At 28.0% G+C, this 18,689-nt stretch overlaps 1 protein-coding gene across 1 annotated transcript; it reads left to right on the top strand.

Annotated features, from left to right (window-relative positions):
- Nucleotides 1-2,069: 2,069 nt before the first annotated feature.
- LOC101508675 (probable phytol kinase 3, chloroplastic) lies at nt 2,070-5,332 on the top strand. The gene is made up of 6 exons (XM_004500235.4): nt 2,070-2,550; nt 3,410-3,477; nt 3,566-3,697; nt 3,961-4,076; nt 4,484-4,598; nt 4,945-5,332. Exons 1-6 carry the CDS (start codon nt 2,248-2,250, stop codon nt 5,120-5,122), a joined length of 912 nt encoding a protein of 303 aa, XP_004500292.1. The 5' UTR covers nt 2,070-2,247; the 3' UTR covers nt 5,123-5,332.
- The last annotated feature ends 13,357 nt before the right edge of the window (nt 5,333-18,689 follow it).

The raw sequence follows: 18,689 nt of genomic DNA, 5'->3' as shown, positions 1-18,689 counted from the left end.
AGGAATTGAAGAGATATAAATTGAGAAATCATGAGACAAGTAGTGAACAAGTTGTTAATATGAATTATTGTAAAATGTACATAGACACTATTTTCTTCTTCAAAATTTAGATGAGTTTGTAGAATAGTTGAAATGTCTTATTTTATTTTTAAAAAAATTTAAAGAAAATAAATCTAAAAATGTCATGATTTTAACCAAATATTTTTTTTATAGTAATTAAATAAAATATTAATAATTTATTTATTAACTTTAAAAAAACCCCTGAAAATTTTGTTCTAGGTCAGATAATATATTCGTTCAACCCTGCTTGAAAAAGATGGAGCAGCACATTTTGTAATAAAATGTGCTAAATGGAGGATTATTTAATATTCATTGAAGGCATTATTTAATATGTCTTCAAGTCATAACTCAATTGACATATACATTGGCAGATACGGATATTATTATATTGAACGTCCGAAATATATTATTAATATCTCTCTTATGACAAAAAAAATGCTATTTAATGTTTTCAGAAATAAAATTGAAGTTCTACTGTCGTAATCCACAATATAAAAATATTTATTTATTTATTTATTAGTAAGCACATTAAATTCTAAAATAAATGCATCAGATATTCTTTTGAATATCTAGTAAATTCAAAATTTAAATTATGAACTATCTCCTTCTTGACAAATAAATTGTCTTTATTCGGTAAGTCATTAAATATAATATCTATAAATATAATGCAGATTTATAAAAAGTTGTTATGTAATAAAATGAAATTTAATACTTAGAAATAGAAAAATTATCTCTGCGACTTTCATAAGAGCTGATGTATTAAATAAAAATATTTAAAAGGTAAATTAATAGTATAAATATGAAAATATTTATTAACTACGGACAATCAACAAAATAAAAAGAAAGTATTAATCAACAAAATTAAAAAAGCGGAAAAGGTGTGTTATCTTTTTTGATAGACAATTGAATAATTAATTAAAGGAAAATTAATATTAATATTTTATGAATTGTTTAATATTATACAAATTCAAATGTGTGTATAATTTAATAAATATAACATGTTGCTTTCTAGGTACATTTGTCTTTAAATATGAATCACATTTTAAATTAATAGATATATTTATTATTATTGTTAATACTATCATTGTCTTGCAAGATGAAAATCCTATAGTCCAACACTCCAACATATATAATAAATAAAAAAGTATGGGTAATCGTGCTACATGGGAAGATAAAAGTATTTACACCGCTAAACTAGTAGTTGAGAAACCAAAAGACAAAATCCATGTTTACTAAGAGGTCACATACATAACTATCATGTTATTCAAACTTGTCAGCCTTGATTATCTGCAACCATTGGACAGAATTGTTGGTATGATGTGGCCAAGTTATAAAATCACTCGACTTATTAACATGTTTAAACTAGGAGAAAGATATAGAAATACCGTATAATTTATAAGGAGTTATCTTCTTCAAGAAAAAATCATTATCCCTTACAATAGAAGTATCCCTTACAATAGAAGTAGAAGGATAAAAGAGATGAATGAAATTGGGGTTTCTGTTGAATTTCTTAATTATTATTGATTTGATTAATGGTTAAGAATTATTCTTTTCAATTTCTCATTTAAAACAATCTGATTATTTTTCTATGGTAAAAAAAAAATAAAAAGCAAAATTTTTTATGAGCAACATTTATGTGATTACAGGTACAAATAATTTGGGTTTAGACATCCTCACAAGTGATAAAAAAAATTTAAATTTTTTTTATTAATTAATCATTATTACCATTGATATAATAATTTTTTATTTTTTACATTTTATTAATTGTACGTGCATTTAAAATTCAAAATATTTGTCCTCGCACTTAGACAAATTTTATAACTTTTTGATAAATTATGATTTTGTTTGTATTAAAGATGAGAGTTTAATGTCAAGAATAAACCAAAATCTCAATCAAATAATTAAAAGAAGTTTGGTTAAAAATAGAAATCGAGAATCTAACTAAAAGAATCTTTGATTTGATTTTACTTTCATTTAAATAAATTATTAGTGATTCATTCTCTCAAACACAAACAAAAAGAATAATGAAAGTCTCGATATGAGGCAAGTCCTAGTAACTGAAAAAAAACAAAATCTCATTCTATCGTAACAAGCAATGAATGAAAGTTGAAAAAGAAAAATGAATGAAAAATGGTAGATGTGAGATGTGGTACAGGTAGGTAGTTATCTGTCTGCAATTTAACAACAATGATTAAGAGTATCACCACCATAAGATTTCACTCTCATCTTTCTTCTTCTTTCCCTCTTCTCCTCACTCACTTTCCACCCATTTCCCATTCTTTTCCTACATTTTCTCTCTCCAAACTCAAACCCATTTTCCCCTTAACTTCTTCTTCAACCACCATCACTCGCCGTAACAACCCATCTGCCACCATGTTTCATCATGACCCTTTTGTCTCTGATATTCTTGCTACAGCTGTTTCTGGTGTTGTTGCTTTCTCTGCTCTTAGATTGTGGCAAGAAACTGCAAAACGTCGACTTTTTGATCAGGTTTATTTTTTTTAGTAAAAGGGGTTGGTTTAATTTAGCTGAATATGGAGATGAATCATTTGTTAGATCCTTTGTTGACTTTGAAAGATTGTAGCTTTTAAATAAAGAAGAATCGTTCGGATAAATCTAAGTTAAAATCTTTCAAGTTCGAATCTTGGCTGGAATAGTTACACTTACCTTACCCTAGCCAAACTTCGATTTATTAGGATCCCATTTGTTGGGAATGAGATGGCTAAAACCAAAAAGACTGCAGTGAAGCTTAAACTTTCTTTAGTTGCTGACTTTTTTGAAAGTAGCTTACATCATTTATGCTAATGAGTAATGCCTGTTGAAAAAATCCTTAGGTGCTTACTTTTTCTTTAAAATTTATGTCTGCCACTTCATAAGTAAAGAGTTGTACATCTATGTAGTACTGATTGAAGGCGTGTCTCGTGTCTGAAAGTGAACTACGTGGTTATATTTAATCAATATCAGTGTTATGTTGTTTCTGGTGTTTGTGTCGGTGCTCGGTAATTGTTCATTATTTTGGTTATTATTCATTGTGATTTTACAGTTACTATGGATAAACTTTTCAACAAACACTTAAAATAATCATGAGTCGTCAAAATAATAACTTCCTACATAAGTTGGAATAAACTTTTACACCTTCACTTTTTAGTAGCTCCTTTACCTGACTTCTCTCCATAAAACTTTTGTTAGCTAGGAATCAAATAGGTATATCTTATGAGAAGCTTCCATAATTTAGAAGCTAAAATGCTATCTTTCATAGTATATAGTTTCTTATTTGTTACATTTCTGAAGGTATATCTTGTTCACATATGCTGAATGCTCATCAATTTTATTTTATTTTTGTGTTTAGAAATTGAATAGGAAACTAGTACATATTACCATTGGGCTGTTATTCATATTCTGTTGGCCACTATTCAGGTAATTGTACTTAGTTTATGAATTAAGAGCCTGTTCAAAGTTTTGTTACAAAGTCCTTGGTTCAATGATCTTGCTTCAATTATTACAGTACCGACAAATGGGGATCGTACTTTGCTGCTTTTATTCCAGCCGTCAATGTACTTCGGCTGCTTGTTATTGGACTTGGAATATGGAAAGATGACGCCGAAGTGAAATCAATGAGCAGATTTGGAGATCATAGGTTGCAAAATTGAATACATTAATGCCTGTGATAGTATTTGAACATGTGACTATAAATAGTTTGCTAATTGAAAAGTGTCACTTTAATACTCGTTGTTAAAGACGCCAGTGACTAAATTGTGGTTTTATAATATGGTGTATAAAAAGTGAAGGAATTAATGATGGTATAAATTACCAATTGGGCAACACTATCTCTTATCTTGTTACTAATTGATAATTGATTACATGTCTTTGCACTATTTCTTCATTTGGTTTCATCTGCAGGGAACTTCTTAAGGGACCATTGTATTATGCTGCAACTCTTACTTTTGCATCCATAATATATTGGAGAACTTCGCCTATTTCCATTGCTGCAATATGTAATATGTGTGCAGGAGACGGTAATTATGCTTCTTAGACGTTACTTTTTAGTCCTCTTTACTACAATTAAACAATGTTTTAGACTTTTAGCCATGTCAGTCTAAATATATTCCAAAATCTTACAGTGTTGGATGAAAATACTGGTTTGATGTCTAATAAGCTATGAAACACTCACACTGACACAAACACCCGACTCCACACTACACTAACATGTAGGCACCAATAATAATTCATAAAAAATGAACGTTATTAAGTATAACCACGTGTGTTGGTGTCGTAAGACACGTATCAGACCCAAATACACCTTCTATCTATAGTGTCGGTACTACATAGTTAATAAGATGCACTAGAAAGACGTAGAGAAGCCTTATCTTGTGACACCTTAGAAGGACATGATTTTATCCTTGTTGTTAATTTACAATTTTAGGTATGGCTGACATTGTTGGAAGGAGATTTGGTAGTAAAAAGATATCTTACAACAAAAACAAGTCCTACGCCGGTTCAATTGCAATGGCATCTTCTGGATTCTTGGCTTCAATTGGGTAACTATCTTGACATGTATTACTTTCTTTTAAATTTCTAGTATGTTTGGTTTCACGTATGAAATTCAAAAAATTGATTCTAGAAACATAGTATTGATTGTACATATTTGAGTATTTTTTTAGTAGAATCGGTTTGTTTCTAGTATCAACTTTAATTTAAAGCTAGGTTTTGCAGATTTGGCCTCCAAAATCGATTTTTAGTCTGAACTTTATTGTTCAATACATATTGACATGAATGTATATAAACATAAATCACTTTACATTTAACTCTCGCCTTTAAATAAAATCAATTTTCACCAATTTGAAACACGGTATATTATTTTATTAACCGTTATTGATTTCTCAGGTTTATGTGGTATTTTTCCTCATTTGGATATATGGAAGGAAGCTGGAAACATGTTATAGGTTTCCTAGTTGTGTCTATTGTCGCAACTGTTGTGGAGTCTCTTCCTATCAGCACCGATCTTGATGACAACCTCACAGTTCCTCTCACTTCCATATTGGTAGGAAGCTTAGTCTTGTGATATAAAGCATGTTGTAATAATAAAAGAAAGTTAGCAATTAGTTCCAATTTATTTAGAAGATGTTTGTTGATTCTGTAATGTTGTTAAGTAGCTTCATTATTATCGGTTAAACATACTTACCCTGCAAAGGGTCTTTAGTAGAAAAGTTCCTCGTACTAGTTTTTAATATGTAAAGGAATTTTGTTAGTGACAAATTACAAAAATAATCTATACCAATGAGTATTAAGATAAGATAATATTTTGTAGGTAGTATTATTAAACGATGACATGACAATTATATCCTATGGGTCTCCAAAATATGATATGGTATATCATAGGGACATGTCACGTCACCTAATTTAGATTAAGAGATAATACCATGAATCAAAACAACGAGAATCTTAAATTGCAGATGAAATCTAAAAAACAAATTGAAATAACTAAAATTCGATTAAATGTCAAATAAGAAAAACACACGAATAACTTTATTTTATTTATAAAAAACAATTTAGTCCAATATAATTTTAATTGTGTAATATATTTTTCTGCAATTTATAATAAAATTTAAAATACAAACATATATTGATTCTCACATCTAAAGAATTTTTAAAACAACCAGAATTATAAAAAAAAATTAATATCATAATCAATTTTCTCAATATTGATTATTTATTTAATTAACAAAATCTTATATATATAAATTAGTAGTATATTATAATGAATTAGGACTTAACCACATGTAAATTGTACTTTTTAATTGTCATTTCGAATAATGTCTTCATTGGAAACCATTTATGCCTTTTTAAGAAGCAAAAGAATACTAAAATATTTTTTTTTATGGAAAATAATATTAACATATTAAAACTAGGTAACCCCCTAACGTGGATATGATATGCAAGTTTCTAAATCTTGAGTTTTATGATGGTGTTTAGTTACTCTTCTATTTAAGTACTACAATATAATTATATATTTTCTGATGGCTTGAATTCAAATTGTTTCATAGCTTGTTGCAATTCAGTTAGACACGTGTATAAGTTTAAATTTTCCTTGTACAATGAAAATATGATTTTTTTTTTCTCTATTTCTCCTTTTGTTTCCTTAACTATATTGACTAGTAGGAGTTTATTGCCATCCCTATAGGTTTTTAATTTTTCTTTTTCTGATGCTTTTTGTGTGTTGTTGGGGGCTTCTCCCCTTTTCCACGTACAAAAAAGGTAGATAGGGATATTCATGTGGATTTATCAACATATTAAACGATTCACAATGACGAGATTTATATGTTAACAATAATTTGAATTAGCAAACAAATTAAGATTACGCGGTGAGTTGAAAAATATACTTAAGTTTGATGTTTCATTAAAGATGAATTTTCCGTGACTTTAAAAAGTTCATGACATAAGTGTGTATTAATGATGTCGAATTAAATGTTTCATTAAATATGTTCCAAATGATGTGGATCGGAATCAACATTCTTAACCACAAAATGATGTGGATCGGAATCAACATTCTTAACCACTTTGGCGACAACCAATCTCTTATTGTACTTAATTCATAAATGTTGTTTTAGTTGTTGGAATACAATTATAACCGTATATAATTGTTTGTTATGTAACGGTTCTATAAATAGAAATTGTACTAGCTCAATAATTCATTGAAATAAATACTCATTTAGTCAAGGCTCTTTCTCTTAATTGTTTTAACTTTCTTTCAAAAGTTACGACCTTGTGAGTCTAAGTGTGTGCTTGTGTATGTTCTTTGTGAGCTTGTGAGAAAATAATGGTATTATTTATGAGGTAACATCTCTTTTTATTGTAGTTAATTCATAAATGTTGTCTTGAAGAGAGGAGGAATAGGGAAATTGTTGATATGAGTAAGACTAGGAGCACGATGAAACAAAATAATTTTTCTCATGTATTATAGGGTGAAGTGTTCAATGTAGTCACCTATATGCTTAATAAGTGTCCAACCAAAAGATTAAAGTTCAGAGTTCTTGAAGAGGTCAGATCAAGAAGGAAACCCTCAATGGCACATCTTAGAATATTTGACTCTTTATGTTTTAAACATGTGCCAGATGGAAGAAGAAAGAAACTGCAAAATAAGAGTGAGACCACTGTGTTGATTGGATATCATGAGACAGGTGCATATAGGTTGTATGATCTAGTTGCCAAAACAATTTGCATTAGCGGAGATGTTGTAATTAGTGACCATGAAGAGTGGAACTGAGATGATGTACATGGAACTCGTCAAGGAATGTCAAAGATTCCTATCACAATTGATGAAAAGGAATCTATAGAAAGGGTTGATGGAGTTGAACCGGTTCAAAATGTTATAGCATTATTAAGACAAAGACAACCAAAGGTAAGACAGGATGACTATAAAACCAAAAACAATAATGATATTGACTCATAAGAGAAAATGGTTAATTTTTCACTTTTGTTATTGCATAATCACCCAATTATCATGAAGCAATTCAAAAACCATTATGGAAGGAAACAAAGAAGGCATAATTATAAGCAATTGAGAAAAAAAATGGTTTTTGACAAAATTGCTATTGAATAAAAAGACCATTAATGCCAAATGGATGTTGGAAATTAAACTGAAGCCAAATGGGGAGATTGCTAAGTACAAAGCAAGACTCGTATCAAGGGTTTTATGTAAAAGCTAGATTATTTTGAAGTTTTGGCTCTAGTGATAACTAGCTATGAGTGATTTGGAAGAAGTAGAAGTCTTCAAATATCAGATGAAGGAATAATTTGACATGATTTACTTATAGAAACTATCTTATTTCTTAGGAATGGAGTTAATAGCTTCACTTAAAGGAATGGTTATGCACCAACACAAGATTGCAAGAGATATTTTTGTGACGTTCAGAATGTTGGACTGCATTTCATCTATTACCTAGACTAAAACTACTTTAAAATTGGACAAGGATTAATAATAGAAAACAATATATGCTACAAGGTTCAAGAAAATTGTGGGATCTCATAAGTATTTATGCAATAGGAGTCCAGACATTTCTTGTGCAATAGAACACCACATATTTTCAAATGTTGATTGATGTGGTGATAAAGATAGAAAGGAAAAGTATTATAGTTTATGTGTTCAAATTTTTAGATGCACTAATTTCTTGATGCTCTACAAATGAACTATTGGTGGAACTCTATGTCATCATGCGAGTTAGAATATGTGGCTAGTAGTTATTCACAAGTCAAGTAATTTAGATAGATTATGTGTTACAAGAAATGAAATTTGAAGTTAGGAAGCCTATAATGCCGCAGACAGACAATAAGTCAGCTATAAATCTTGTGTCTCATGGTAGATCAAAGCAAATTGAGATTAGATTTCATTTTCTTAGAGAACAAGCCAATATTGGGATGCTAAAGACTATGCACTGCTCAACCGAGGACCAAGTTATTGACATAATAACCAAGCCAATGAAGAATGATAGATTTATATTATTAAGAGAACAATTAGATTTTGTATCTTGTGAGAATTTGAATTAATGGGGTGTATTGTAGTTCATTCATAAATTCTATTTTAGTAATTGGAATATAATTATAACTGTTTCAAACTTTTTATGTTTTGTAATGGTGTTATAAATAGAACTTGCACTAGCTCAATAATTCATTAAATAAAATACTCAATTCAGTCAAGTCATTTTCTCTCAATTGTTTTAACTTTTCTTTCAAAATTGTGCATGAGCCTTTCAACTTGTGATATGAGCCTATCAGCTTATGAGTCTAAATGTGAACTTGTGTGTATTATTTGTGAGCTATGGTAGCACTTTTTAGAGGGTGTCTTGATATATGTTCACCTCCTTCCTCTCCACCATACCCTAGTTCATCCAAGTGTTTCCATTATGTGAGTCATAAATGCGAGGACTAGGTTGTAATACAAATTAGCATTCTTCCATTATTGACGAGTGCATCGTCAGTTGCTAAATGATTCAATAACAACATTGACCCAAATTATTTACCTTCTGAAGGTACTCCTTTATTCCAAAACACCGCCGACGCTTCTTTTAATTTTGTTCACCGTGATAATATTGTTACTGAGGACCAAGTTATTGACATACTAACCAAGCCAATGAAGAATGATAGGCTTATATTATTAAGAGAACAATCATATGTTGTATTTTGTGATAATTTGAATTAATGGGGTGTATTGTAGTTCATTCATAAATTCTATTTTAGTAGTTGGAATATAATTATAACCGTTTAAAACTTTTTATATTTTGTAATGGTGTTATAAATAGGACTTGCACTAGCTCAATAATTCATTAAATAAAATACTCAATTCAGACAAGTCATTTTCTCTCAATTGTTTTAACTTTCTTTCAAAATTGTGCATGAGTCTTTCAACTTGTGATATGAGCCTATCAGATTATGAGTCTAAATGTGAACTTGCGTGTATTATTTGTGAGCTATTATAGCACTTTTTAGAGGGTATCTTGATCTATGTTCACCTCCTTCCTCTCCATCATACCCTAGTTCATCCAAGCGTTCCCATTATGTGAGCCCTAAATGCGAGGACTAGGTTGTAAGACAAATTAGTACTCTTCCATTATTGAAGAGTGCATCTCCAGTTGCTAAATGATTCAATAACAACATTGACTCAAATTATTTATCTTTTGAAGGTACTCCTTTATTACAAAACACCGCCGACACTTCTTTTAATTTTGTTCACCATGATAATATATTGTTATTGAGGACCAAGTTATTGACATACTAACCAAGCCAATGAAGAATTATAGGTTTATATTATTAAGAGAACAATTAGATGTTGTATCTTGTGAGAATTTGAATTAATGGGGTGTATTGTAGTTCATTCATAAATTTTATTTTAGTAGTTGGAATATAATTATAACCATTTAAAACTTTTTATGTTTTGTAATGGTGTTATAAATAGAACTTGCACTAGATCAATAATTCATTAAATAAAATACATAATTCACTCAAGTCATTTTCTCTCAATTGTTTTAACTTTCTTTCAAAATTGTGCATGAGTCTTTCAACTTGTGAGATGAGCCTATCAGCTTATGAGTCTAAATGTTAACTTGTGTGTATTCTTTGTGAGCTATGGTAGCACTTTTTAGAGGGTGTTTTGATCTATGTTCACCTCCTTCCTCTCCATCACACCCTAGTTCATCCAAGTGTTCCAATTATGTGAGCCCTTAATGTGAGGACTAGGTTGTAACACAAATTAGCACTCTTCCATTATTGAAGAGTGCATCGCTAGTTGCTAAATGATTCAATAACAACATTGACCCAAATTCTTTACCTTTTAAAGGTACTTCTTTATTCCAAAACAACGTCAACATTTTTTTTTAATTTTGTTCACCATGATAATATTGTAAATAAGTAAGAAATATCTTTATATTTTTTGTCCAAAACAATATTCACTAAAATATAAGGTAACAACGTCATCTAAATCTATACCACATAAAATATTCATAAGGATAATTTAGACTTTTACTTATACTTTAATTAATAATTATCATTAATTACAAATCACGTGATGAATGAACCCTTTATTTATTTATTTAGTGAAACCCTTTATTTTATGTATCATACTATTAATCATACATAATTTCCTTATGCAGAGTTTAACGATTGCCTCGAAAACTCTTCGTCTTAGCGATCTGAGCTTCTTTGGCATCTTTATCTATTTTCATCTTCTCCAATTCATTTTTTATCCTATTCATCTCAACTGAATAGTTTCATTCAATCACCAAAGAACAAATCATTAGTTAAAATATCAAAAAGAGCAAAATCATAAGAGATTTTTTTTGTTTACTAAATAAGATAATTATTAAAAGGTGGGTATATTCAAAAAGTTGAATTATAAAAAAAAGTTATTGATAACATAACAAAAATAAATTATAACCCCGGAAGAAATAGTTTAGTTGTTTGACTAGGGACATGAAAGAATTAGATGCAAGAGGTTCAGGATTCGATCTTCGACACTAATATTTCTCTACCTCTAATATATATATACTAACATTTGTCTATAAAAAAAGTGGCGATAAAATTAAAACATCAATGATACTTTTTCATCGTGATTTTTCTTCGAGATAATAAATATTTTAGTTTTTAAAATTGTAAGCATTAATTAATTTAGACTCTTAAATTTATAAAATAGCAATTTAATCTCTTAAAATTAAAATATCAATTAATTTTGTCATTTTTTTAAAACTTACACGCCACAAATTTAAAAGTTCTGTGCTTTATTTTTTTTAATGAAACAAATTAAAAGATATTTAAGTCAATATGAGTGTCTTTTATAGATTTTGATAAATGTTTACTAAAAAAATTAATATTTTGATGGAGAGATTAAATTAATTAATATTCTTTATTCAAAATATAATTTGCTATTTCAAAAATTTCAAGGGATTAAATTGACAACATCTTACAATTTTAAGAACTAATAAAATTTCCATAGTAAAAAAAAAAAAAACAAAGAAAACTCTGGTGTAGTGAATTTTCTTCAACAATTCAATATTTTTTTAATAATTTAATTTATATACACCGATAGAATAAAGATTTTTTATTGACATTATAATCGTTGAATAGCTAAAAATATTTTACTTTAACTATAATTATTTTAAAAATCACAATCATGAATAATTGTGATGCACTTACAATGTAAAATTTGTCGGTAAATAACAATAAAAAAAAACATGCACATTTGAAATATTTTTTTATAATGTGTTATGAGAATGATTATTGAAAAACCAAGGGTCGGATAAAAAACCTTTGAGAGCCTCCACATTTGAAATAACATTAGTTTTTGTTCCTCGCAATGTATTACGTTCAGTCTCAAGGAGTGATCCAACATCTTTGAAAAATTTGATCATCGGTGTTTTTTCAGAAATTCGATGCTGCATAGTTAAAGAGTTTAGGAAATTGAAATTCAATTTGTGATCAGCAATATATATGGGTGAACGATCATGGAAGTTACCGTTATGGTCTTCTGTTTTTCTTCCAAATTTTTTATATGAGCATTCATTTTCAGACGATATGTTTTTGAATATGCTCTACTTTGGTCACGCCTAAATAGCTACAAAAAAAAAAAAAAACAATTTGATAAAGTAATACATTATCTAGAAAGTGAAAGAAGAATACTTATGTACGGTACCACATATATACTCTCTTTAAAAATTAATATGTTTTATTATTATCAAAATTAAATTATCAATATTTGAATATATGTTATTATTTTATCAAAATTTTCAATTTAATCAATTTTAATAGATATTATAATAATGTATACATCAATAAATTAAAGAAAATTATTGATTAAAAATTTATAATATTGATAAACACTCTATTTTTGATAATACTGTGAAATCTATCTTAAATTAAAATATAATGAATATGATTAAAAAAAAAAGTTGACGTTTCTAATCTCAAATTTGAATTAATATTCTTATAATTCATTTTTAGAGAGAGGATATTAGTAAACCACATATATTGTTGATTGTTCAAATTAATATCTCGATCAACTTTCGCTCTACACTCTATTAATTTCTTTAATACTTCTTCTCTCTGTTAATTTTTTTCCTCTCTTTAATATATTTTGAAAATAAATAATGAGATAGTGAAGTAGAAAGAGGGTAGAGGAAAAGTTGGCCGAGAAAATCCTAAGTCCGAAAATCTACTCTATATTTTTCGGAAGGTATTAATAGTCCAGTGGGTTGCCTTAGTGGTTTTAGTACTAAGGGCTTCTTTTTTACAAAAAATATTAAAGAGTATAGATTAATAATGTCATGTGTGCATGCAAGGCATATTTGGAAAAATTCAATTTGCGAATGTTTCCATCTGTCACTCTTTTTTACTTTCACTTAAGTTTCTAATTTCCTGGTTAATTAAATTCATTTTTCAATCAAACTAACTAATTGCTTTCACTCAATCTGAATTTCATATATTCTCACTCTTCTTTGACACATTGTCTTATACATGTGTGGCGTGCATGTGTTAATTAATGTAATTTAATTTAGATCTGTTATTAAGAAGTTTGAATTTAATTATATAAATCGATCCCTGTCTTAATTTATGAATGCAAAGCATGATAAGAGAACTAACAGAACAAGTTAATTTAAAAAATACACTTGGGATGTATGATTTATTAACAAAAAGGTATATATGTAATTGTGATAAATCTAGATACTACAGTGACCACGGTTTCACACATTTAATAAACAAAATAATTGTTTATTCAAAAAATTACGAACAAAAGATAAATATCGCATATACAATCCTTTTAGTCATTGAATGTATGATGTGTTATCAGTTATCACTCTAATATTTTCGTGTATCGAAATTACAAATATATTTTAAATATCTTTTTAATTAATAATTTGATAGAGTAAATTGAATATATATATATATATATATATATATTGAAGACCAAATTGATCAAGTAAATATATATTCGAAAATCAAATCGACTAATAAAATATATTTTTTTTGTGATAATGTCTCACATGCAAAGTTTGCGTGCATATTTTAAGGAAATGGTTAATTTGGTTTATTTAAGTGATAAAATTAATATTATTTATAAAAATATATTTATTAGTTGTAATTAGTGAAAATTAAAGTGACTTTCAATAAATAAGAGTATATTAATAAAAAAATAAAATGTTTTAGTATTTTAAAATGACAATTATTTTAAAATAAAAAATTACAAATATACCACCCAAAGGAAGGTCATTAAAGCAATTGTTTTAGACTTTCCTTTGAAATCAAATTTTTTAATTAATAAAATGGTCTATAAAAAAATTTTACGTGATTAAAATGTCTTACATGCTACTATTTTTAAAACTAAAAATGAATTAAACCTATATAAATTTATTATTATCTTAAGAATATTAAATCAATTCACACAAACATAAATATATATATTAATTATATTAATTTAATGAATAATTTAAGATATAAATGTCAACTCAAATATATCGATGAGATTGAACTAAAACTTTTACTGCAAAAGACCTATGAATAAATAACTAAAATTGAAAATATGTGTTTAAGTTTGAAGGATTTATGGGTAAAAAAAAATACGTTTAACTTATTGACATAGATTTTATTAAGGATGAAATTTAAAAACACTTCTCTTCGTCACTTTACATTCAAAAGTTGTCAATAGAGAAACACGCTATTGATAAAGAGTATTGTTTTTTTTGCAAATTATTTAATGATATTTTATACAAGTAAATTGACTAATAGGTAGCAGGAATTGAAGAGATATAAATTGAGAAATCATGAGACGAGTAGTGAGCAAGTTGTTAATATGAATTATTGTAAAACGTACATAGACACTATTTTCTTCTTCAAAATTTAGATGAGTTTGTAGAATAGTTGAAATGTCTTATTTTATTTTTTGAAAAATTTAAAGAAAATAAATCTAAAAATGTCATGATTTCAACCAAATATTTTTTTATAGTAATTAAATAAAATATAAATAATTTATTTATTAACTTTAAAAAGACCTCTGAGAATTTCGTTCTAGGTCCGATAATATATTGGTTCAACCCTGCCTGAAAAAGATGGAGCAGCACATTTTGTAATAAAAGGTTGTAAATGGAGGATTATTTAATATTCATTAAAGGCATTATTTAATATGTCTTCAAGTCATAACTCAATTGACATATACATTGACAGATATATATATTATTATATTGGATGTCCGAAACATATTATTAATATCTCTCTTATGACAAAAAATAAATGCTATTTAATATTTTCAGAAATAAAATTGAAGTTCTACTGTCGTAATCCACAATATAAAAATATTTATTTATTTATTAATAAGCACATTAAATTCTAAAATAAATACATCAGGTATTCTTTTGAATATCTAGTAAATTCAAACTTTAAATTGTGACCTATCTCCTTCTTGACAAATAAATTGTCTTTATTCGGTAAGTAATTAAATATAATATCTAATAAATATAATGCAGATTTATAAAAAGTTGTGATGTAATAAAATGAAACTTAAATACTTAGAAATAGAAAAATTATCTCTGCGACTTTCATAAGAGCTGATGTATTAAATAAAAATATTTAAAAGGTAAATTAATAGTATAAATATGAAAATATTTAATATTTATTAACTACGGACAATCAACAAAATAAAAAGAAAGTATTAATCAACAAAATTAAAAAAGCGGAAAAGGTGTGTTATCTTTTTTGATAGACAATTGAATAATTAATTAAAGGAAAATAAATATTAATATTTTATGAATTGTTTAATATTATACAAATTCAAATGTGTGTATAATTTAATAAATAAATAAATATAACATGTTGCTTTCTAGGTACATTTGTCTTTAAATATGAATCACATTTTAAATTACTAGATATATTTATTATTGTTGTTATCATTGTCTTGCAAGATGAAAATCCTATAGTCCAACATATATAATAAATAAAAAAGTATGGGTATTTGGATCACATCAAGAAGAATATGGGTAATCGTGCTACATGGGAAGATAAAAGTATTTACACCACTAAACTAGTAGTTGAGAAACCAAAAGATAAACTCCATGTTTACTAAGAGGTCACATACATAACTATCATGTTATTCAAACTTGTCAGCCTTGATTATCTGCAACCATTGGACAGAATTGTTATTAACATGTTTAAACTAGGAGAAAGATATAGAAATACCGTATGATTTATTGGACTTTAGTCATTTGAATCCTAATTTTGACATAATTAACAAACATACAATGTTCATACATCATATGATAAATCTAATATTTGAATTGAGCAAGATTTCAGGAACAACAATCAAATCCTACACACTTGGAACATATTGCTTGGAACACAAGAAATCAACAAAAGTTGATTATTCACTGAGTAAATCGATTGGGAAATCGATTACATAACAAGGGTGTAAGGATAAGTATATGTTTGTGATTGTATAATCGATTGGGAAATCGACTGACTAAATTAGAATTGAAAATTGAACAAGTCAGTGGCAACCTGATTTACAGGTTAATCGATTGACACATCGATTGTGCATATCACAAAATGAAAACTGATTGAAACTAATCGACTGGCAAATCGATTGGTAAGTCACAGGGCACTAGGAAATCGATTGGCAAATCGATTGCCTAAATGAAATTTCAAAAGAAACTTAAGCCCTTGACTAACACAATCGATTGGACAATCTATTGTGTGAATTTCAATCATGTTGAGTTTGGTTCCAATCGATTGGGAAATCGATTGAACTAAACATCTGGTAAGAACTTTTCAGAAAACAAATACCAAATCGACTGGCACTTCGATTAACATGAAATTAACTGAGTCACTGTTTTGAAACATAATCGATTGAGAAATCGATTAAAACAAACCTTTTTGAAACACAATCGATTGGGGAATCGATTGAAACAAATGTTTTGATATCACAGTGAATTCCCAGTTTGTGGCCAAATCGATAATGCGTATTTGTAAATCAATTTATTCTGAAAAGTGCCTTTAAAAGAATCGATTGGTAAATCGATTAGCTTATATAGTTTCAAGATTAAAGAAAAACAAGACTCGCGATAATCGATTGGCAAATCGATTAGACATGTTTTATAACTTTAAGAAATCGATTGGCAAATCAATTTAGTAAGATGTTTTTCAGAAACTATATAAATTGGCTTCAATCATTCTCTCAACAACAATCTGATAAACACTTTGAATATTCTTGATATACACAAGAACTCTCAATAACACTTTGTTAACACACTGAGATTGCTTTTTCAGATCACAAACAAAAGAGATTATCAACAATCAATAAGAGAGCTGGAAAAGTGATCTTGAGAGACAAGACCATGTTCTTATGAACAATCATTGAATATCCAGATTCGTGAGAAGAACATCGATCAAGATTGAAGACTTCTTTTTGTACTTCTTTTAATCTGTCTGTAACAATACTTTGAAACGAAGTCACATTGACCAAGATTGAAGACTTCTTTTTGTTCTTCCTTTATTCAGTTTGTAATAATACTTTGAAAAGAAACGAAAGCGAGAAAAGCCAGCTTGAAACTGGTGGCTACTTTCTTGGGTGAGAGTGCTCAACAAGAAAGAGTCGTACTTTGATTCTGTGTTAGATTGCTGAGTATCTACAAGGATCAGAGGGTGATCAATAGGAAAGAGATCATTAAGATAGATAGGTTTCGGGGATGAAACTGGACAATCTGTAATTGATTCTTTCTATTGGAGAAGAAAATCTGAAATCCGATTGGATTGTCAGGACTAGATGTGGGTTGTCGTTGACAACTGAACCATGATAAATTCTTGGTGCAATCTTCTCTAACCCTTAACTCCTTTAATTTCTATCTTGTAATATTTGTATGTGTGATTAATATTAGATGCATGTTAAACATATTCTGTGTTAGGTAATATTGTTTAAACTGGTAATTTGACTCGCATGCATCTTGATTAATCTCTTATCAATCTACTTGCAATTGCTAATCTTGTATGCCGCAATTTAATTCCGCTGTGCGTATAATTCTGATTTAATTTCTTAAAGAACTAATACATTCCGATTATTTCGAGGTCATAAACACCAACAATTGGCCTCAGAGCCTAACTTTTCGAGAGGTAACACTCATAAAAGGAATATGGCCTCAAACGATTTTTTGGGAGAAGGCGCATCGATTGCTGAGTATCTACAAGGATCAGAGGGTGATCAATAGGAAAGAGATCATTAAGATAGATAGGTTTCGGGGATGAAACTGGACAATCTGTAATTGATTCTTTCTATTGGAGAAGAAAATCTGAAATCCGATTGGATTGTCAGGACTAGATGTGGGTTGTCGTTGACAACTGAACCATGATAAATTCTTGGTGCAATCTTCTCTAACCCTTAACTCCTTTAATTTCTATCTTGTAATATTTGTATGTGTGATTAATATTAGATGCATGTTAAACATATTCTGTGTTAGGTAATATTGTTTAAACTGGTAATTTGACTCGCATGCATCTTGATTAATCTCTTATCAATCTACTTGCAATTGCTAATCTTGTATGCCGCAATTTAATTCCGCTGTGCGTATAATTCTGATTTAATTTCTTAAAGAACTAATACATTCCGATTATTTCGAGGTCATAAACACCAACATGATTTACAAGGAGTTATCTTCTTCAAGAAAAAATCATTATCCCTTACAATAGAAGTAGAAGGATGAAAGAGATGAATGAAATTGGGGTTTCTGTTGAATTTCTTAATCATTATTGATTTGATTAATGGTTAAGAATTATTCTTTTCAATTTCTCATTTAAAACAATCTGATTATTTTTCTATAGTCAGAAAAAAAATTAAAAAGCTAAATTTTTTATGAGCAACATTTATGTGATTACAAGTACAAATAATTTGTGTTTAGACATCCTCACAAGTGATAAAAAAAAATTAATTTTTTTTATTAATTAATCATTATTACCATTGATATAATGATTTTTTATTTTTTACATTTTATTAATTGTACGTGCATTTAAAATTCAAAATATTTGTTTTTGCACTTAGACAAATTTTATAACTTTTTGATAAATTATGATTTTGTTTGTATTAAAGCTGAGAGTTTAATGTCAAGAAT

Source organism: Cicer arietinum, chromosome 5 (assembly GCF_000331145.2).
Source record: "Cicer arietinum cultivar CDC Frontier isolate Library 1 chromosome 5, Cicar.CDCFrontier_v2.0, whole genome shotgun sequence".
Taxonomy (NCBI): domain Eukaryota; kingdom Viridiplantae; phylum Streptophyta; class Magnoliopsida; order Fabales; family Fabaceae; genus Cicer; species Cicer arietinum.
Note: the sequence above shows the minus strand (reverse complement) of the source record. Positions and strands in the feature narration are given on the sequence as shown.